Here is a 23,121-nt window from a genome sequence, read left to right on the forward strand (position 1 = left end):
TCTCTCTGAATCTTCTGTGATTCTGGAGGCTGCCCAATGAATTCACGAATCATTCATTGCTCAATTAAACTCCTTTAAATTTAATTCAGCTGAAGTTTTTCTGTTAACACCTTTAACCTCCAGACTGCCCTCAGTCATTCCTGAGCTGAGGCCAAGCTAACTTTGGGAGACACTTATTTTATAGTTTAAATGATAATAGGCCTTTCCCCAAACTAAACTGCCTTTCTAAAGCTAATGAAAGCCCACCAGGGTAGGAGGAAGAGGAGCTTGAATTGTGCTAAGGTGTAGACATAAAAAATTGTCAGCCATTATTCCAGAGGTAACAAGATTTGCAACTCCCCCAATTACTCCTGCAGATAACGTCACTATTGTAAAACCTAAGACTGGCCTTTTGAGATGTCTTTTCAAGTGTTTGCATTTCTGATGACCAATAGCTCCACCTGACTCACCTTCACCCAGACCCACTGAACCCCACCCACCAGTCCTGTGGCCCCAACCAGAAGTAGACTCCGTGGCCCACCCAACTATCCTTAGAAAACCCTAGCTTCCAGATTTTCAGGGAGATTGGTTTGAGTAATAACTCCATCTTCCATGTGGTGTGGCCAGCCTCATATCAATTAAACTCTTTATCATGCTGTGATCTCTGAATTGGTTTCGTCTGTGCAGTGGGCAGGAAGACCCCACTGAGTGGTAACAGTTGTCACACCAATCCCGCAGCCACCTTGACTTTAGACTTCCCAGACTCCAGAATGGTAAGAAATAAATTTCTGCTCTTTATAAATTACCAGTCTAGGGTATTTAGTTACAGCAGCACAAATGGACTAAGACAGTCCATGACCATGCTCGTTGCAAAGGAAGGAGGCTGAGAGGTTTAGTCTAGCCTTGTGCCAAGGGAGGTACAGAAAATTGACTTTTGTGGACCATTAGCAGTCTTCACTGCAGTGATGTGACTCGCTACAAGCTATTTATGTTGATACAGGAGATAGAAAGAAATTATTTAGGGAGATAGTAATAGCAACAGAGTCCTCAGCAGAATTTCCATTTTAACAAAAGCAGCCCCCAAAATCATTTCTTTCCTAACAAAGAGCAGTCTGAAAAATCAAGCTGCAGATAAGCAATCTGGAAGCTTGCACAGGTGAATGATGGCAGCTGAAGGCTCCATCTTTCCTTTTCTTTGTCACCACATGTACAGTAAAGATAAATGGCCGGGCACGGTGGCTCACACCTGTAATTCCAGCACTTTGGGAGGCTGAGGCAGGCAGATCACCTGAGATGGAGAGTTCGAGACCAGCCTGACCAACATGGAGAAACCCCATCTCTACTAAAAAATACAAAATTAGCTGGGTGTGGTGGTGCATGCCTGTGATCCTAGCTACTCGGGAGGCTGAGACAGGAGAATCACTTGAACCTGAAACGCAGAGGTTGCAGTGAGCCAAGATAGTGCCATTGCACTCCAGCCCAGGCAACAAGAGCAAAACTCCATCTCAAAAAAAAAAAAAAAAAAAAAGAAAGAAAGAAAGAAAAGAAACAGGCAACATGGCACCAGCCAGGTAGAGAACCCATCTGCATAATAAAATATTAGGGTAAGGAAGGCCAGATTTTCTCGCTCTATGCAAATGGCACACCTGGTCCGACCAATCTTTTGTGCCTTATGTAAATCAGACACCACCTCCTCAAGCTCATCTATAACCACTCCCCCCATTTTGCTGCAGACCAGAAAACCCGCTTGGGACCCCTCTCTCTGCAGGAGAAAGCTCTTCTCTTTCTTTCACCTTTTAAACCTCCACTCTTAACCTCACTCCTTGTGTGTCTGCGTCCTTGATTTCCTCGGCATGAGACAACAAACCTCAGGTATCACTCCAAACAATGAGGCCACTTCGGTGTGACACTTCATCCCATAACAAAACACATTTGCTCATCTCCAAGGAAGTCAACCCCCAATCCCATCTAGTTACAATTCCAGGTCAAAGCACAGGGTATCAGAGAATGAAGGTCCTCTCCAGAGCCACATGTGGCTCCTCATGGTCCCGTGACATAGAAACTGCAAGACAAGTCACCTGTTCCCACCACCCCTTCCCCAGTCACCTTGCACACCCCAATACAGCCGTGTACATGTTACCGGAAAGGAGTCCCAATCCTGACTCCAAGAGAGGGTGCTTGGATCTCCCACAAGAAAGAATTCGGGGCGAGTCCATAGTGTAAAGTGAAAGCAAGTTTATTAAGAAAGTAAAGGAATAAGGAATGGCTACACCATAGGCAGAGCAACCTATGGTTTGTATGGTTATTTTTCGATTATATGCTAAACAAGGGGTGAATTAGTCATCAATTTTCCGGGAAAGGAGTGGGCAATTCTCAGAGTTCAGGGCTCCTCCCCTTTTACACCATATAGGTGAACTTCCTGACATGGCCGTGGCATTTGTAAACTGTCATGGCGCTGAGGGGAGTGACTTTTAGCATGCTAATGCATTATAATTAGCATATAATGGACAGTGAGGACACCCAGAGGTCACTTTCATCACCATCTTGGTTTTGGTGGGTTTTGGCCGGCTTCTTTACCTCATCCTTTTTTTTTTTGAGTCAGAATCTCACTCTGTCGCTCAGGCCGGAGTGCAACGGTGTGATCTTGGCTCACTGCAACCTCCACCTCCTGGGTTCAAGCAATCCTCCTGCCTCAGCCTCCCAAGTAGCTGGGATTACAGGCACCCACCACCGCGCCTGGCCAATTTTTGTTTTTTTTAGTAGAGATGGGGTTTCACCATGCTGGTGTCTTTGGCCAGGCTGGTCTCGAACTCCTGACCTCGTGATCCATTCACCTCGGCATCCCAAAGTGCTGGGATTACAGGCGTGAGCCACCACACCCGGCATACCTCATCCTTTTATCAGCAAGGTCTATGTGATCTGCACTTGCGCCAGCCTCCTGTCTCATCCTATAACAAAGAATGCCTGATCTCCTGGGATTGCAGCCCAGCAGGTCTCAGCCTTATTTTACCCAGCCCCTGTTCAAGATGGAGTTGCTCTGGTTCAAATGCCTCTGACAGACAGAGACGGGAAAACCACAGTAAAAATGTCCATCTGGAAAAGTAAACAATGGAAACACTCAGCAGTCACTGTGCATAGCAACAGGCAGACCCTCCTGGCAGCAACGATGAGGACCTCGCTCTGGCAGAGGAGGTTCCTCAGTTGGCAAATATGGCCAACCCGGTTCTGGGAGATCCTCCTTTTCCCATCATCCTGTGTGGCCACGTCTGCAGCAAAGTGAGTATTAAAAGCTCTGGCCTCTTATCCTACGTGAGCTTGTAGCAGGACAGGCCGCAGATAAAACCCCTCAGACACCGAGTTAAAGAAGGAAGGGCTTTATTTGGCCGGGAATTTCGGCAAGACTCACGTCTCCAAAAACCGAGCTCTCCAAGTGAACAATTCCTGTCCCTTTTAAGGGCCTACAACTCTAAGGGGGTCGGCGTGAGAGGGTCATGATCGATTGAGCAAGCAGAGGGTACATGACTGGGGGCTGTATGCACCGGTAATCAGAACGGAACAGAACAGGACAGGGAGTTTCACCGTGCTTTTCCATACAATGTCTGGAATCTATAGATAACATAACTGGTTAGGTCAGGGGACGATATTTAGCCAGACCCAGGGCGCGGCACTGGGCTGCCGGCCTGTGGATTTCATTCCTGCCTTTTAGTTTTTACTTCTTCTTTCTTTGGAGGCAGAAATTGGGAATAAGACAATATGAGGGGTGGTCTCCTCCATTAAGTTGACACAGAACAGAAAACCAAATACTGCACGTTCTCACTTATAAGCGCGAACTAAACATTGAGTACACATGAACACAAAGAAAGGAACAACAGACACAGGAACCTCCTTGAGGATGGAGGGTGGGAGGAGAGTAAGAACGAAAAAACTATCCGTCGGTACTATGCTGATTATCTGAGTGACTAAATAATCTGTACACCCAACCCCGAGACATGCAATTTACCCATGGAAGAAACCTGCACATATATTCCCAACCTAAAATAAAAGTTGGAAAGAAAAAAAAAAGATACCTATATAAGATAAATAAGATAAATATGTACAATCTACAATGTACTTTTTTTTTTTTTGAAGCAGACTCTTACTCTGTTGCCCAGGCTGGAGTGCAGTGGCATGATCTCAGCTCACTATAACCTCCACCTCCAGGATTCAAGTGATTCTCCTGCCTCAGTCTCAGTCTACCGAGTAGCTGGGATTACAGGCATGCGCCAACATGCCTGGCTAATTTTTGTATTTTTAGTAGAGACAGGGCTTCACCATGTTGGCCAGGCTGGTCTCAAACTCTTGACCTCAAGTGATCCACCTGCCTCGGCCTCCCAGGGTGGGATTACAGGCGGAAGCCACGGCATCCAGCCCTACAATGTAATTTAATAGCAACCCCTGTTACAGCTTCTGCATTACATACTACATATTACACATTTTTAAAAAAAGATCTGGCCTCTTTGGAGGGTTGCTTTGGGGGGTCAAACAATCATAATCATTCACTGCTATTCCTGGTTTTCTTGGCAATAAAATTCCCTCAAATACTTAAAAGGCTTCTGGTCTTTGTGCTTCCAGACAGTTCCAGGTGCCAATAACCACATCCAAAGATGTCTCTCCCCAGAGGTCTGGAGCCTGCTTTATTACTTTGTTTCCTGCTCTGGCCCAGCCGGCCCATTTTAATTCTCAGCTACCTTGGGACTATTCTAAAACAATAGATTGGAGTGGGAAGATAACACCCTTCATCTAGCCTGGCTCCAGGGCTGGAGCTTTCACTAGGCTCCTTGGGTGGCCTTGGAGAAAGGCTAAGCAACAACAGAACTCCCACTCTGTGGATTATAAAGGCAGGTGGCTTTTGCTTCTGTAAGGCCCCAGGTTTCTAGGTTCTGTCTATGACTTTCTATCTCTCCTGACTTTCTTGGAATAATTTGCTAAAAGCCACAAAGAGCAGCCAATGCATATTAATATTCTAGCTCTTTCCAACCACTTCTCTTATTGCTATAGGCTTGGTTGACTCAGGATTGCTTTTCCACAATGTCATAAAAATGGTTTTTGCCGGACGCTTTTCCCAGGGATAACAAGGGTCTTCAACTTTCCAGCCTACAATATGTGTACCCTTCCTGCATGCAGGAAAATCACTAAGTCAATGCCTTATGTTTCAGAGTTTTTGTCAAGACAGCACCACACTACCAGGATTGTACTAATTTCTGCTTATTTGTGGTAGGGAAAGGCTGCTAAAGACATCCAACAAGGATTCGGTGGCTCAAAGGATAAAGAAGTGTGCACCCTCAGCTGTGATAGTCCAAGGTGATCACTCCCGACTCACAGGCTGTTCGGCTCCACAAGGTCATTCAGGGACCTGGGGTCCTTCCATCTTGCTTCTCTGGCATCCCCTAGGCCCTTGGGCTTGTGGGCTTGATCACCCCGCTGGGTTGTAGGCACATCCCTGTGCCCCCTTGTGGGAAGGAGAAAGAGAATACTGGTGGGGAGGGACTGGTACACCCACTATCTTAAGACCACACAAGAGAATCTGGGATGTATACACTGGCTGCGTGCCCTGGAGGAAGGGAAAAATCAATGTTGGTGAAAAACGAGCACTCTACCACGGGGCTGGGAGGTGAATGGCCAGATGGCCTTTATGAGTCAATATGGCCTTTGGCATAGACAGACTGAAAGGAGGAGAGTCTATGTGGGAGTCCCTCACCCACTTGCCCTTGTGAACCCAAAATATCTCTGAGACAAGTCTCAATCAATTTAGAAAGTTTCCTTTGCCAAGGTTAAGGACATGCCCGTGACACAGCCTCAGGAGGTTCTGACAACATGTGGCCAAGGTGGTCAGGGCACAGGTTGGTTTTACACATTTTAGGGAGATATGAGACATCAATCAATATGTGTAAGATGTACATTGGTTCCATCCAGAAAGGCAGAACAACTCGAAGGTGGGGGCTTCCGGGTCATAGGTAGATAAGAGACAAATGTTGCATTCTTTTGAGTCCTTGATCAGCCTTTCACTGAATACACAATGTAGTCTGGCTCAGTGAATCTGCATTTTTACATAAACAATAAGGCAGAGGAAACAATCAGATATGCATTTGTCTCAGGTGAGCAGAGGAATGATTTTCAATGTAAACTATCAGCTCACTTTGCCAGGGTGAAATTCAACAGAATTGTTTTAGGGTACAGATCTTGAGGCCCTTCCTTGAGGGCAAATTGTGAGGGAGGTAAGGATGTTTGTTGTTGTTGTTTGTTTGTTTTTTTTTAGATGGAGTCTTGCTTTGTCACCCAGGCTGGAGTGCAGTGGCGCGATCTTGGCTCACTGCAACCTCCACCTTCGGGGTTCAAGCGACTCTCCTGCCTCAGCCTCCCGAGTAGCTGGGATTACAGGCGCCCGCCACCACGCCCAGCTAATTTTTGTATTTTTAATAGAGATGGGGTTTCACCATGTTGGCCAGACTGGTCTCAAACTCCTGACCTCAAGTGATCCACCCGCCTCAGCCTCCCAAAGTGCTGGGATTACAGGCGTGAGCCACCATGCCCGGCCAGTAAGTAACTTTTTAATCTTTGTAGCTATCTGATTTAGAAATAAAATAGGAGGCAGGTTTGCCTGACACAGTTCCCAGCTTGGCTTTCCCTTTGGCTTAGTGACTTTGGGGTTCCACGATTTCTTTTCCTTTCACATCCTATAGGTACACAGAGGCCATGCTGTGCTTATTCCCTATGCAGAGACACAGGCCCAGCAGACCGTTATAACACAGATCTGTTTGGTAAAATTTGCTATCTCCCTGCAGTTCTTCCCAAAATGGTGCCCACCACCCTCCCCTGTGCCAAGGAGGCATGGAAGCACCAGGAAGCTGCTGGGAGTTGGAGGGGGGTGCCAGCTCAGGTTCTCCAGGAAGCAGACACCATGATGGGACGAAATGTACGAGGATCTGTAAAGGAGTCATGCCTGTGTGCAGTCAAACAGAAGGAGCTGGGAAGACTGGGAGGGCCTGCAGGCCACTATGCAAGTCTGGCCCTGAGAGTGGTTGTCCATCAACCATGCTGCAGGCTCAAACGGCTTCAGCAGAGCCATTAGGGAATCTCTGAACCAAAGACCACAATAAAGAAATCTCATATCTCCCAAGCACAGTTCTGCCTCTGTGTCCCAGCTATGCATATGTTGGTAGGGAGCAGCCCCTAGGGGGGTTCAGCCTCAGTCAAAGAAGGCAATAGCTTCAAATCCAGAGCACCTGCTGGTCAGTTACACTCCCTGTAGCAGGAGAGCTGCCAAGCCCAGTCTCATGGCTGTCCCACAGGGGGTTACAGTGAGAAGTAACTCACACCTGTAATCTCATCACATTGGGAGGCTGAGGTGGGAGGGTTGCTTGAGCCTAGGAGTTCAAGACCAGCCTGTGCCATATAGGGAGGCCCCGTCTCAACAAAAAATTTAAAAAATAGTCAAGTGTGGTGGTGCATGCCTCTAGTGCTGGCTACTTAGGAGGCTGAGGTGGGAGGATCACTTGAGCCTGGGAAGCAGAGGTTGCAGTGAGCCAAGATTGCTCCACTGCGCTCCAGCCTGGGTGACAGAGGGAGATTCTGTCTCAAATAAATAAATAAATAAAGTGTTGCAACCCAGCTCACCCCCGACTATCTGTGTCGCATTGGTTAAGAAAATTAACCCCTCCGAGCCTCAGTTTTCTCACCTGTAAAATGCCTGAGAAACTTTATCAGGATGAAAGTAGAGTGTCGATCGGAGGTGCGCACTGAATGGTGGCCTTTATCCCCTCTGCTATTTTCCCAGAGGCCAAAGGGCCTAAGGCCTACCCCAAATGTGCTTCAGGAGGGAGAGCTGAAGTCCATAGCTGACCTCAATTCCCTGGGATCATGGGCAGCCCTTCCCTCTCGAACCCTGACACACAGTGGGCTGCAAAAGCCAAGCTGGCTTTTAAATCAGCAAAAGGAGCTCTCTGCTAAACATCTCCCCCAGGGCCAGAGAGAAATGTTTAGCTGGCTGTCAGCCAGAGCTGGGATGGCCACTTATTAACCTCTGCCTGGTCTGGGCTCCAGCCTGTTTGAAAACTCATCACCCAGGCTAGGACTGCAGGCTGAAGCCCAGGCAGGGAGGGGAAGGACGCAGGCGACTCCTTGGACAGGCCTATAAATCCAGCCAGCTGGGCAATCATCCACCCACCCAGCTCATGCCTGCTCCACAGCTCCTTCAGACACCCGCGCTCCTGTCTTCTCTCTCCTCTGAGCCCCATTATCCAGGAACACCTCTTCCTATTCCCCTTCCCTCCTTCCTACCCCTATGGGTCTCTCTCTCTCTCTCCCTGTCTTAGTGTCTCTCCATCTCCCAGGGGGGCCTTTATCCTTCTGTCTCTCAACATCCAACATCCTCTGGCTCCTGGTCCTATTCCCCTGCATCTCTTTCTCTTTCCATTGCCTTCTCTCTGTCACTGAGTGTTCCTGTCTCCCTGAGGGACCTCCTTCCTCTCCACCTCTCTGACTCTTGCTCTCTCTTTCTCCTTCATTGTATGTCTTGCCCACTCTTCCCTCCTCTTCTAATATCTGGCCCAGCCCAGCCAGCCCCAGCTCGCCTCTCCTTGGAGCTGGGTGCCACCTTGGAATGCCTGTGAGCACAGGGAGGAGCTGAGCCCCCGCGGTTCCAGAGGGGCCTGGTAGGAGCCCTGATATGATTTGGGTGTTTGTCCCCTCCAAATCTCATGTTGAAATGTGACCCCCAGTGTTGGAGGCGGGGCCTGGTCAGAAGCGTTTGGGTCGTAAGGGTGGATCCCTCATGAATGGCTAGTGCCCTCCCCACGGCGATGTGTGAGCTCTCACTCTGTTGGTTCATGGGAGAGCTGCTTGCTTAAAAGACTCTGGCCTCCCTCTTGCTCCCTCTCTGGCCATGTGACATGCCTGCTCCCCCTCCACCTTCCACCGTGAGTGGAAGCTTCTCAAGCCCTCATCAGAAGAACATGCTGGTGCCATGCTTGTACAGCCTGCAGAACTGTGAGCCAAATAATTCTCTTTCCTTTACAAATTACCTAGTCTCAGATATTCCCTTATAGCAACACAGAACGGACTAACACAAGCTCCCTACCCTCCAGTCTGCCCTCCTTCCTCTGTGCAGGGCAGAGATGTTCAGAACCAGAGAGCAACCCCCATGTAGCCCAGGGACCATGGCTTTCCAGGACCAGCCTGATCCCTCTAATACTGCAGCATCCCAAACTCCCTCCCTCTGCCTGTCTGGGACACGGCTTCTATCAGACTTCTCTCCACATCAACCCTTAGAACTACCCGTTTCTGGGAAAACTAAGAAACTGGGACAAATAAGACATCACTTTTATACTAAATAGTGGAGCATTCACTTAATTAAATATGGAGTATCTATTCAATAGAATTTATGAAAAGCTATGATGTGGATCGATGCATACTGATATGAAATGCAAATCCAATTAATTTAAAAAGCAGGTTGAAAAATAGCATGTGGAATATAAACTCATTTGGTAAAAGAAAATAAACATGCATATATAGGCATCACCTCCAAAATGTTAACTTGTTTATCTCTGGGTGATGGGAGTATGACTGACTTGTTTTGTATTATAATAAACAAGTATTTCCAGGGCAATAAAAAATTACAAGAATAACTTAAAAAACAAACCAGGGCCAGGCATGGTGGCTCACGCCTGTAATCCCAGCACTTTGGGAAGCCGTGGAGGGCAGGTCACTTGAGGTCAGGAGTTCGAGACCAGCCTGGCCAACATGGTGAAACCTGTCTCTACTAAAAATACAAAAGTTAGCCGGGCATGGTGGCTACTCACAGGCATGCCTGTGATCTCAGCTACTCAGGAGGCTGAGGCAGGACAATCGCTTGAACCTGGGAGGCAGAGGTTGCAGTGAGCTGAGATCATGTTTCTGCACTCCAGCCTGGGTGACAGAGTGAGACTCCACCTCAAAACAAACAAACAAACAAACCACAACAACAAAACAGAAGTAGGCAAGATAGGAACGGATTTTCCTCAGCACCTCTTTATTCATTTCAGCTCAAACATTTCAGAAGCACCTACTCAGTGCTGGGCCTGCCCACAGCTGAGCAGGGAATATAGTCCCCGCAATAACCTCTGTTGTTGGCTGGGGTAACCCAAGGAGACCCTTCGGGTAGGGGCTGAAGGCAGCAGGAGGTTCTTTTTGTTTGTTCGTTGTTTCTGTTTTTTGAGACAGGGTCTCACTCTGTCGCCCACACTGGAGTGCAGTGCCGCAATTACTGCTCACTGCAGCCTCCACGTCCCTGGGCTCAGGTGATCCTCTCCCCTCAGCCTCCTGAATAAGCTGGGAACACGGGTGTGCACCACCACGTCTGGCTAATTTTTTTTTTTTTTTGTAGAGATAGGATTTCACCATGTTGCCCACGCTGGTCTCGAACTCCTGGGCTCAAGCGATCTGCCCACCTAGGCCTCCCAAAGCACTGGGATTACAGGCATGAATCACTGCCCGGCTGAGAAGGAGGTTCTTCCACGACAGAAGGCTATGCAGAGGGGAGGATCTCAGGCCTGAAGGGTCTAGAAGCCCACTGGAAGGTCTTCCAGACACTTGGGACATCTAGCTCCTGAAGAGTAGAAAGAGGAGCTGCTGCCGAAGAGGTAAGACAGAGAGAGGGGCACAGGATGTGGGGTCCACCCCTCTGCCTCAGGTAGTTTCTTTGGAGAGAGAAGAGAATGAGGCTGGGCTCAGAGGAAGTTCCTCCCACTCCGTGGAGCTCAAACTAGTCCAGTGGTGGCAGCTGCCCTGGCTGGAATAAAGCATCGACCCACAGTGGCCTCACATCTCTGAGGCCTTTGCAGGTAAGAGTCTCCTGCCATGACACCCCACCGCAATGGAACCCGTCGTTGGGCCAGTGTGTTCTCAGGGGCTGGGACACGGGCCAAATACCACAGCCACCAAGGCCATGGCCTGTGCTCTCTCTGAGCCGAGGGAAGAACACCCTCTCGGGCCCTGTGGTTCCACTTTTGTTTCTTTGTTTCATTTCCTCTGCTGTCTTCTCCAGAGCCCAGCGCTGCAGCTGAGAGAATGGGTTATCTCCTAGAGATTCCTGACCCCCACGCACCAGCCCCACCACCAGAGGGCGCCCGATCACAGAGACGCCGCAACCGGAGCGGGAGCCCTAAACCTGTCGGGGTGGGTCAGCCCTGGAGTAATCCTGGAGGGAGGGTCTGTGAGGAGGCCCAAGTGTGGGGACCTGCCCGGCTCAACCAAATGTAGTTTGTTACCTTGGTGGCCATCTGCAGCCAGGTGGCCCTGCCACACTGCTAAACCAGAGGATTTAGGAGGAAGACAGGGATTCGGGAAGTGGCTGAAGAGCACTGGAAAGACCAACTTCTGCGGTGCAAGGAGTCCTGGACCGGGAGTCCGGAGAACTGGGGGCGCTCCTCTCCCTGTGACCCTAGGCTTGTTTTCTCATCCGTAAACAAAGGCAGGGGCGGGGAGAAGGGAAGGACTCGATGGTACCCAGGTGCCCTTCAGGCTCTAACCAAAGACATGCCCCACCCTCCTGGAGGAACCCTGCGGAACGCAGAGAAGGGCTGGAGACAGAGCGGCCGCGGTTTCCCCCGCAGCGCAGGAGCGCCGGGCACTGCGCTGAGTCAACTGCGGTCAGGGAGTCACCTGCCCGCGACAGCGAGCGCGCACCCACACTCTCGACCAACCCAGGCTGGCCCCCAGCCCACTCTCGGGTCCCAACGCCCAAACATCTCGCATTGCTGGCTCCGGCATCTCCCTACCCGCCGCCAGGAATCAGCGCAGAGGGAGATGCGTCTTCTGTGGCGGGTGCGGGGCGAGGACGCTGACCCCAGCTCGGGGAAGTCAACTGCACGGAGGAGACAGCTCTCCATCCTCAGCTCCGCCTCCGCCCCGCCTGCGGCTTCACTTCCGCCCGGATGCCGGCGATGGGGAATAGACCAGGGACGCAGGAGCACTCTGGACCGGGGGCGGATCCACTTGGGGAGGCAGGCAACCGACCCGCGCACGGGTGGCGCAACCTTGTTCCAATGACCGAAGCTTGTGGAAGTAGCCCCACTCCCGGCTCCCTGGTCCGGCATCCCCCTGCCACCTCCTCCCCCACCTCCCCGAGTCTTGGGAGCCTGGACCACGAAGGCGCAAAAAGTCAAGAGCCTGGAAAAATGCACTGTGCAAATATATTGACTTTATTTGTCTCCTTTCAGGAGCCTCACAGACATATCCAGGTAAAAAGATCGTTAAATAAACGCCTTCAGCCATCGCAATGCAAAAATAAATATCAATCCTCCAGACGCAGCAGCAGCTGCGCTGCGCCCCAAGTCCCAACGGCCACGCCTAACAATTATAAAAGTGTTCAGCGAGCGTGTTGGCGTGAGTGTGAACGGGTGTGCGCTGGGGGGCACGGTGGAGCGGTGTGCAAAATCGGAGTTGCAAACCATCGGACAAGCGCATGGAGTGGCGACCCGCCGCCGACTCAGCGCGGGCGCGCCTCCCCGCACACACTCACAGCAGAGTTCGCACTGGGAAGAGTTAAAAAATAAACATTTACAAGGACAAGGAAAGCGGCCCCGCTCCCGGCGCCCCCGGGCCAGGGCGAGCGCGGCGAGGGGCGCACCAACCGGTTCGCAGCGGGGCGGGAGTCCGAGCGCGCGAGAAGCGGCGGTCCCGGGTCCTTGCAGGTCCCCCGGGAGCACCGCGCGGGCACTCTCGGGGTTCACACGCTGGTCCCCGCGCGGACCGCGGACGCGCGCGTCCCCCCCGCGGGCGGCGCCCCTTACAGGGCCGAGTCGGAGTCGCTGGAGTCCAGGCTGTTCCTCAGTTTGCAGCTGCTGAGCTGCTCCCGCTGCAGCGACAGGCTCTGCGTGCTGCGGCGCAGGCACTCCAGGCTCTGCAGGAACGACTTCTTGGCCTTCTCCTCCTCCATGGGGGACACCCCTTCCTCCTCCACCTCCTGGATCTCGTCGAAGGTCACTGGCTGCGTCTTGAAGCGAGACTGGCGCGGCCGCCGCAGCCGGCCCCGGCCCTTGGACAGCTTGGCGGGCCGCACCGGCTGCGGGAACTCGTCGGCCAGGCACACGAAGTGCGGCATCACCGCCTGGTAACTGGAGCAGATGCCCATCAGCTCGCCGGGCTTGGCGGCCATGGCGCCTTCGGCGTCTGCGGGGCCGGGCGGCGGGGCGCCGGGGCTCTCTGGGGGCGGCCGCTGCGCCGGGGACCCCCGGGAGGCAGCAGCCGGGGGCTCGCCGGGCGGGGGATCCAAATCTGCTGCGGGGTGGCGGCGGCCCTCGCGGGCCCGGGCCGGCGCTCCTCGGGAGGGCGGGCGGGCGGGAGGACCCGTCGGGGGGCGCGGGGCTCGGGGGGCGCTGTTCCGCCGCGCTCCGAGGCGCTCGCCGCCGCTGCTGTAGCCGTCTGCCCCGCGGCGGCCCGGCTCGCGGCTTATATAGCCCGCGGCTGCCCACACGGCTCTGAGCTCGGATGACAGCGAATGCCATTTAAAGCGTGCGCGCCCCGCGCCCTTCCGCCTGACGTCGCCCCGCCACTCTGGGAAAGTAACGGCCCCTTCCCCGGCGCCGCCTGTCCCCCGCCAACCGGCTCCGGAAGGCAGGCCCCGCCCGCGGGGGTTCCGGGAGAAGCCGCGGCCCCAGAACACGCGGCTGGCCCGAGCTGCGCCCGGGCAGGGACCCTCAATCGCCGGGACTGGGCGGGCACTGTCCCTTCTGGGATCCCCAAGTCTGCACCAACCGGGTTGGCCGCGGGGGCGCGGGTCCCCCTCCCCCGCCCTCTGGTCCCAGATGTACACACTCGAGGCGCTGGTTATTACACCGCCGGTTCTGCGCGGGGCGCGAGGCAGCTCTCAGCTCTCTTTGCAGCCTGGCGAGCCTGAGCGCCCGACTCCCCAGAGCTGAGCTCGGAGGAAGGGGCGGGTTCCCCCTCTGGATCCTTGCCACCCCACTCCGCAGGCGCGCGCGCGCGCGCACACACACACACACACACACACACACACGCGCACACGAAAGCAAACACATCTCGATTATTCCATTCCGGTTCTTCCCTTCCCTAGATGTCTTCTTTATGTTTGTCTCCTCTCTCCGCCACCCAAGTCCCTCGGGCACCCCCATTCGTGCTCTGAAGAGTGACACTGGATATGGCACTAACAACAACAACAACAACAATAATAATAGCTACCATCTGGAGAGCTGTACTCCAAGCCAACCACGAGCTCTGTTTTACATATATTATCCTGTTTAATCTTCACAGCAGCAGCCCTATGAGGTAATTGGTATTCTCTCATTTTTACATATGGGAAAACCAGGCACAGAGGGGATAAGTAACTGGTCCACTAGTATCTGATGGAAACAGATGGGCTGGACTCCAGAGTCCATGCTCTGACAGCCCCCTGCTGAGGGCGAGTACCCTGAGCTAAATCTCACCAGTGTTCCCAGGGTCTCTAAGAGCAGGTCCACAGGGCAGTCCCTGCCCTATGTCCTGGGACTCCCAAGAGGAAACTGTGAGCCCGACCATGGCCAAGTGGGCTTGAGATGTGGGGCACGGACAGGCACCCAGCAGGGCTCACAGGGCCACCCAAAAAGGAGGGAGTCAGTGGGATTTGGCCTCCGTCCTTTCCGTATCCACTCAACACAGATTTACTGAGAAGTTACTTTCCTGCTCATGAAAGGCATGAAAGCCAACAAGAAAGGTACAGTCCCGGCCCTCATGAAAGTTACATTCTAATGGGAGTGGGGTGTTGTGGGGAGACAGATGATACACAAACGAACAAGAACATGTTTTGTCGTGAAATAAAGTGGCGCGATGAGCTAGGGATGCAGGTGGTGAGATGCTTAGAGCACGGGACCAGGAAAGGCTGCTCAGAGCCTGGATATTTAAGCTGCCACCAGAAGGGCGATAATAACATGCTAAGTTCTTAGTACGACCATGCTCTGCGCACTTTTTATGCATAAACTCAATGTGTTCACTATTTTATTTAATCCTCCCAACCACCCTGGGTAACAAATACCATACATTTCTTATCGCCATTTACAGGTAGAAAAATCAAGGCAGAGAGAAGCTAAGAAAACTTGCCCCAAGGTCCCACAGCAGGAAGTAGCAAGAGCTGAGATTCAAACTCCAGCAGAATGGCTCCTGAGCCCTCACTCTTACTCACTACACTGCAGCGGTTTGCCCTGAGATGGACAAAGATGGAACCAGCCATGTGACAAGGTGGGAAGAGTGTCTGGGCAGAGGGAGTCTTAGTGCAAAGATGCTAAGGCAAGAATACACTTGGTGTGTTCGAGGAACAAACAGCAAGGAGGCTTGTTGGCTAAAGCAGTGAGAGGGGGATGGGAAGGGGGGATAGTCACTTGAAGCCTTAGTGGCAGGTTACAAAGATAGAATTTCGGCGGGGTGCGGTGGCTCACGCCTGTAATCCCAGCACTTTGGGAGGTTTAGGCGGACGGATCACGAGGTCAGGAGATCGAGACTATCCTGGCTAACACGGTGAAACCCCGTCTCTACTAAAAATTAAAAAAAATTAGCTAGGCGTGGTGGCGGGTGCCTGTAGTCCCAGCTACTCGGGAGGCTGAGGCAGGAGAATGGTGTGAACCCGGGAGGCGGAGCTTGCAGTGAGCTGAGATTGCGCCACTGCACTCCAGCCTGGGTGACGGAGCAAGACTCCGTCTCAAAAAAAAAGAATTTCATTCTAAGGGCAACAGTAAGGCATCTGAATGCATGCTCCAATTTATGTTTTTCAAAACTCATTCTGGAGGCCAGGCACAGTGGCTCACACCCATAATCCCAACACTTTGGGAAGCCAAGGTGAGAGGATCACTTAAGCTCAGGAGTTGGAGACCAGCCTGGGTAACATAGTGAGACCCAGTCTCTATACAATAATAATAATAGTAATAACAATAATAATAATACTCACTCTGGCTGCTGTGTGGAGACGAGCTGGGAAAGAAGCAGGAAGCTCGCTTGGAAAAATATTATGTGACCCCACAACACTGAAGGCTTGGATTAAGGTAGAGGCAATGGAGATGTAGGCAATGGTCACATCTGGGATTTCCCTGAAGACAGAATTGAGAGAACTTGCTGATAGATTAGATGGGAGCTGCAGGTCAAGGAGGGATCAAGGTTGACCTCTGTCCGGGCACGGTGGCTCATGCCTGTAATCCCAGCACTTTGGGAGGCCAAGGCGGATGGATCACTTGAGGTCAGGAGTTCAAGACTAGCCTGGGCAACATGGTGAAACCCAGTCTCTGCTAAAAATACAAAAATTAGCCAGGTGTGGTGGCAGGTGCCTGTAATCCCCGCTACCCAGGCTGAAGCATGAGAATAGCTTGAACCTGGGAGGCAGAGGTTGCAGTGAACCAAGATTTCGACACTGCCTTCCAGCCTGGGTGACAGAGTGAAACCCTGTCTCAAAAAATAAAAAAATAAAAAATAAGTTGACTTCTATGTATTTGCTTGAGCAAGTGTGTGATGGTGGTGCCATTGATACACAGGCAAATGTATTGGAGAAGAGAAGGGTGGGGAGAGGGGGCCATTGTGGAGTCTGCTGGCTGCTTATTAAAACCCACCATTCAACTGAATGAGGCCTGAAATGCTCACATCAGAACTGTATTAGGTGAGAGAAAAAGCAATTTCTATAACCTTAAAACCACTGAACTTTGTAGCTCCTTATAGAAATTCATACCAGGAGTGGAAACTGCCATGTATAAAACCCCTCAAATATGTGGCATTGGCTTATTGGTGGTGAGCAAGATGGAAACAGATATTAGAGGATGAGAAGCTGGTGAACCTTGTTATGCTGGGACAAAACATTTATTGCAAATGTCACCTGTGGTCATTTGGAAGACAGCCCACATGCCTATTGAGCCCATAATTCTAGAAAAATGGTTGGAAAGAGCCAAAGCCATTTGCATGTGTTGGCTGCTTGATGCTGCTTTTAGCAAAATATTACAAGAAAGAGATTGGCCAGTTTGCAAGACGAGATAGACAGAAATACAGAGAATTCAGAAAACTGGTGTCCTCAGGGTTGAAAAAGCCAACTGGTTTTGTCCAAAGAGCAGGAAGTCAGACTATCGTGGCTCAGAGTCTCTCTCAAAGCCTGTCTCTTAGACCAAACTTTAAACCAAACAAAGAGCTCACCCCTGTGGCAAAGTATTATATTAAAGGTATTACATCTAAGTCTGTTATTTAGGGTGTCCTTAGGATAACCTTCATTTTATTTATTTATTATTTATTTATTTAGAGAGGCAGTCTTGCTCTGTTTTCCAGGCTGGAGTGCAGGGGTGCAATCTCGGTTCACTGCAACCTCTGCCTCCTGGATTTAAGCAATTCTTCCACCTCATCCTCCTGAGTAGCTGGGATTACAGGCGTGCACCACCATGCCCCACTAATTTTTGTATTTTTGTAGAGACAGGGTTTCACTCTGTTGGCCAGGCTGGTCTCAAACTCCTGGCCTCAGGTGATCCACCTGCCTCAGCCTCCCAAAGTACTGGGATTACAGGCATGAGACACTGCACCCAGCCACTTTCATTTTAAATGAATGGGAAACAGAAGGGTATGGAAGATAGACTTCATAACTCTGTCAAGAAAGGAACGCTGGATGTGGTCACAGCTCAAGGAACTGACTAAAGATGAAGCCTACTAAGCTTTTGAAGGAATTGTTATCACCAACAAAATTGCAAGGCTGGACTGCAAAAGCCCATGATTGCTCAAGCCGGAGTCAGCATCCAAGGAGGGTGGACTCTCAACACCCTGTCGGTGGTTGTGGAGAATGACAGGCAAGCAATGTTGAGGGGCAAAGCCAAGGTCAGGGAGACACAGAATAAGGGGTCACCCCGGAGAACCTCCTCTGCTGCCAGGGCAGGCAAGTCCTCGCTGTTCTCGAGGACAGACTGTGACAGAGATGGCTAGCTATCCACCCAGCTGGGGCACGACCCAACTCTCCTTGCAGCTAGGAGGCCATGTGTCTAAACTCTCGTCTGTGGAATGTGAGAAGTATGCCCAACTTCTGCCTCACTCGATTAAGAAGAAATTCCTGCCCTAGACTTCTGTGTTTTTCCCCTCACACTGGCTGGAAGAGCAATAACCAGAGAGATTCTGGAACTGTCACGTTAAAGATAGCAGCACCGTCATTAGTCCGAGTCCCTAAATGACCACGTGGAGCTGAGCTATCCGCCAACCTGAAGCACTTCCCCTGTAATGATTACAGGAGTGAACAATCAACTGAATCTTTTTAAACTACTCTAGCTTGGGGTCTCTATTATATGGACTTAGCATTGTTCTAAGAGACCCTTCGACGTCCAGGTGGAGATGTCAAGCAGGCCACTGAAGCTAGGGGAGAGGTGAGGGGTGGAGGTGGCAGTTTTGGAGGGGGCTGGGTGGAGGCCCACATTCCAGAGGAGGGCTGGAACAGTCCAGCACTGGAAAGAGGATGAGTCAGCCAAGGACTCAGCGAAGCAGTGTTCAACAGGGTAGGAGGAAAACAGGAAGACACGTCAGAATCCAAGAGAAGGATGTTTCTAGGAGCAGGGAGACCACTCGAAGGGAGTCCAGAGACATGTGCTAGTCTGGCTTCCCCAGAACTTACTGTGTGAGCTTGGACAAGCCACTCGACTATCTGCCCTGCAGAGTTCTCAGCTCAGATGTTACCTCCTTGAAGAAGCCTTGCCTAGCCACCCTACTGACGGCTTCCCCTCAGTCTCTCTGTCCCCATTTCCTTCATGGCATGTTTGTCATTATCTAAAGGGTCTTCTTACTTGTCTGTTGACACTGTACTGTCTGTCTTCCCCACTAGGTGGTCAGTGTTGGCCACTGCCTTTCCAGCACCCAGCACAGAGCTGGCACGCAGAGGTCCCTGTGGCATGGACTGCTACCACATGTGCCCTGCTCCTACGGCTCCTGACAGGCCAGCCAAGGTGCTACACTGTCTCCAACACACACAGCTCCTCTGGATCCCAAATTCTGAGGCCGGGGACTAGGGTACCCTAAGTCAACTCCCTCCACTCCCCTGGATGGGAGGTTCCCCATCCTGGCCCAGGGCAGTGAAAATAAGAAAAGGGGTGCATGCTTCATAGCAGAGGTCCCTATTAGCAATAAGATCATCCCCTCCTGGGTCTTGGGCCCTGCTCACTGGGGGCCTCTTAGAAGAGGGCAGGAGGGGAGGGTGGGGAAATTGAACCTCCCATGGAGGACTGAACTCCCATACGGCCTAGATCGCCGGGGCCTACCACCCACCCTCCCCAGCCATGACTCCTCCCACCTCAGGATGTCCCTAGGCCCAGGACCACCCCTCCCCACCATTGCCTTTTTATGCTTTCTCTGCCCTTCCCTGCTCAAGGAGCCAGCCAAAGGCCACCGTCAGGTAAGAACACAGACCTAGATTCTAACGTAAGCGCCGCCATGGACTCATTCTGTGACCTTGGTGGGTCTTCCGCACCTGGAAAGCAGAAGCAATGCCCCTGGGTGCCAGTGTGTAGGAAAGCGCCTAGCACAGTACCCAGCATGTTGTAAGCATAAAATAAAAGTTCCTTTTGCTTTTATGATCTCATCCTCAAACCTACCCAGCCCCCAACTTGGTTGAGAAGATAGCAGGGAAAGGTTCCAAGAAATTCCTGCTTCAGAGGGCATCTGGGGGTTTTGGTGGCTTATACCTTCCTGCCTGACTCACAATTTAAAAGAAGAAGCCAGCCCGAGCAACACTGCGCTCTAATCATATCTCCAAGGGTGGAGTTCCACACAGCAGAAGTGAACCAGGTTGGGGTGTTGTTACTGCTGATGCCCAAAGGTGGCCCTCGGGGGCCTTGGCGGATATCAACACCTCTTTCAACATTTTTCTTTCCTCCAAAGGCCTGACAGCCAAGATGCAAAGGGTGGGCAGGCCTGGGGGGATTAGGTACTGGGGAGCCGCCCAGCACCAGGGGTCCTGCTTCCTCTTGCCCTCTGGGCCTTCCTGGGACTTGCTGGGTTTGCAAGGGCTCAGAGCTGTGCGAGGGGTCAGTGTGGGCTTTTCCAGGACAGGCTACATGGCCTCACCCAGCCACCCCGGGACAAGGGTCGGCCCTTAAAAGGGATGTAGGACAGTCCCTCTTCTCAGCAGGTCTGTAGCTCTGGGGCTACAGAGGAAGGACACAGAAATGTCATTTGTTACTGAGCATGGTGGTGCAGGTCTGTAAGCTACTCAGGAGTCTGAAGCTAGAGGATCACTTGAGCCCGGGAGTTTCCGGCCAGCCTGAGCAACATAGTAACACAGTGAGACCACATCTCTAAAAAAAATAAAAAATAAAAATAAAAGTCATCTGTTGAACACTCACTCTGTGTCTGACCTTGTGCCAACTGTGCTTTGCACGTGCACATACCACCTCATTGAAGTCATCCTCACTGTGTCCTTCCAGAGGGACCCTAGCATCACCCCATTTTACAGCTGAGGACTCAGGGGGCTGATCAGGGATACACTAAGTGCTGAGCACTGAAGCCAGCATTCAAGGCCAGGCCTGTCTGGACTCTGAAATTGGTGCTCACTGCTTGCACCACCCCATCTTGTGGTCTCTCTGGTGCAATGAGAACAGCACTGGCCTAGAATCCAGAAGCCTGGTTGCAGGTTGGTTGTTTGGGTCGATCTACACTTTGGGTGTGTTTGGCCCAGCCACTGCTTGTATGTGTGTGTGTGCGTGTGTGTGCGTGTACACACTCTGTGGCCTTGAACCATTGATTCCGATCTCTGAGGCACAGTTCCCCCATCTGGGAAGCAAGGAGGCCAGACTCTGATTCGCTGGGGGTCCCTCTTGCTCTAACATCCTAGAATCCTCTGGAGGATGAGGGGACCCATTCACAGGAGTAGATGCCTCCCCTTCAGCCAGAGCAGCCTGTGCTAAGGCTGCAGGGGAAGGCTGGCTTCCATGGAGGGGTGTCCTAGGGAAGCAGATGGGGTGGGGAGATGGAAGCAGAGAGGGGAGGGGCTTGTGCACCACCTCCCCCATCGTCCCTACCCACTTTGGCTTTTGGGCAGAGCTGGGATTTTAAAAAAGCAACCACCAGTTCTTCAGCCATTAGCAGGGCTCTGTTTCCAAGGGAGCCTATGGTAACCTGGGCCTGAGTCACAGGGGAGCAGGGATGCAGTGTGTCCTGGGGTGCACATCAAGGTGGGAAGAACCAGGCCGGGGGCAGTTCTGTTCACAGGTCCTCCTCTGTTTTTCCCTGGGGGGTAGGCAAGAAGGTCAGGTCCCTTCCCACGGCTGCTCTGTTGCCCTGGCTCAGATCTAGTGCCAGCCAGATGCACTGGGCAACTGGCCATCCCCCGCCTCACCCAGAACTCTCCCTAGAGTGGGTCTCAGAGTTCCAAGCACTGAATGAGGTGATGATTATTCCAGATGGTACTGTTTGGGTCCATCTACACTTTGGGTGTGTTTGGCCCAGCCACCGCTTGTACATGTATGTGTGTGCATGTGTGTGTGTGGAATGCAAATGTGAATGTGGCATAAGGGGTGGGGACAGGAAAGCAACACACACAACGTCTCTAGTAGGCAAGAGACTGAGTCTTTTTCGGGTGGTCCTGTCCCCTGTCCCGGCCCTCACCTCCCATTGGTGCCCACTCCACCCCCAGGGGGGCCTCCATACAAAGCCTGTGACTTCAGCATTTAACCAACTGCTTCAGCCTTACTCAGAATTAGCACTTCGTCTGGTACGATTGGGAGCATAAAAGTGTTTTGATAATTTTGCTGGAGGGTTGCCATGACAATCCCAGGCAAGCTCCAAGAAGGGGTGTCAGTGTGCACGAGAGGGAGAAGAGAGGGGGAGAGAGAGACAGGGAAGAAGACAGTCCAAGACACACAGAGAGGGAGAGAGGGAGGGAGGGAGAGGGTCCAGGGAGACCCCCAGTGACAGCCCCCACATCGGTCCATTAGTTTCCAGTGCCCCGCCCCGGTGGCCCCATTCATGCTGGGATGAGCTCACTGTGTAATCTGAGCCTCACTGTAACACTGCAATGGGATACCAGCTGCAGCGGCTGCCATGGCAGGGCTGGTCCCACGGGAGGAGGCACCCTGTCACCCCTGACTCCCAGGATGAGTCACAGGGAACACCAGGCTGGAGTCAGAGGCAGGGAGATTCTTGGGGACTCCGAGGGAGCCAGAGCCCAGGAAGACCTCCCAAGAATCAAGCCCAGCCCGTGGACCTGGGGTGCCGATGTGAGCAACGAGAGCTCATTTCCCTGCCGAGGTTCTGCTTTCCGGCACAGTTTCACCCACCCAGGTTCTGTGGCTCGGCCCCTCCCACAGGCTTTCTTGCAGGCCTGAGTGTTCCTCTTCTGGGACCACCGGTCTGAGAATCTTTACACAGCTGAGAATAAAATCCCTCACAATCTTTGGCCCTCAAGCTTTGCAAAGTAGTTTCACCCCTGTGACTTCAGCAAAACAGGAATATCTTTGCTGTCTTTTGAGATGAAGATAGAGAAGACCAGAGAGGGGAGGGAACAAGACCAAGGTCACACAGCCAGCGGCAAGGCAGGGCGGAGTCAGGATGGGACCCCGTCCTGGACTTTACCTTGAGCCTGGCTGCCTCCTGGGAGGGCAGTTTCTCTGGACTAGGTCCATCTGACATTACTCCCTCATATGTAGACAGGGGCACTGAGGTCCAGGGACACCCGCCAGCTAGTAAGCGTAGAGACTGGGCTTGTAGCCTCGCATTCTGAGAAGTTTCGCTGCTCCTACTGAACCATGAGCCAGTACCACGATTCCATAAAGCAAGCCTGAGGGACTTACCTTATGCTCCAAGGTTAAAGTATAAGTCTCTCCCTTGGAAGCAGAGTCTTCTGGCTACTGGAAAAACAAAGAGGGCAGCTGGAGCCAGAAACGCAGAGGCAAGAGGGTCAGAGGTTTTCCCAGGTGGTACCAAGTCCCAGCTACACAGCGCAGCCCTCCAAAGCGCCTCCAGCCTCTGCTATTAGAGCTATGTGGCCCAGGGCAAGTCACTTTGGCTCTCAGAGCCCCAGGCTCTGCAGCTATCAGGAGCTGAGGTGACAAAGGGGGTGGCTATTGAGTCAGGAGCCCTGGAAGGAACCGCTTCCAAGTTCTGGGAAGCAGCTTCCCCGGCATGGCCTGGTGATGGAGGTGCCGC

General features: G+C 52.2%; 2 protein-coding genes across 2 annotated transcripts in view; both read right to left on the reverse strand.

The window, feature by feature from the left end:
- Nucleotides 1-23,121, reverse strand: part of ACCSL (1-aminocyclopropane-1-carboxylate synthase homolog (inactive) like) — a 143,930-nt gene that overhangs the window by 107,082 nt on the left and 13,727 nt on the right. The gene's annotated exons all lie outside the window — the stretch shown is intronic.
- Nucleotides 12,174-13,861, reverse strand: CUNH11orf96 (chromosome unknown C11orf96 homolog; the record flags this gene model as incomplete). The annotated part of the gene is made up of 1 exon (XM_032167957.2): nucleotides 12,174-13,861. A coding segment is annotated over one exon (1,080 nt), but the record flags the coding sequence as incomplete, so codon positions are not given.

Source organism: Hylobates moloch, unplaced genomic scaffold (genome assembly GCF_009828535.3).
Source record: "Hylobates moloch isolate HMO894 unplaced genomic scaffold, HMol_V3 SCAFFOLD_11, whole genome shotgun sequence".
Taxonomy (NCBI): Eukaryota; Metazoa; Chordata; class Mammalia; order Primates; family Hylobatidae; genus Hylobates; species Hylobates moloch.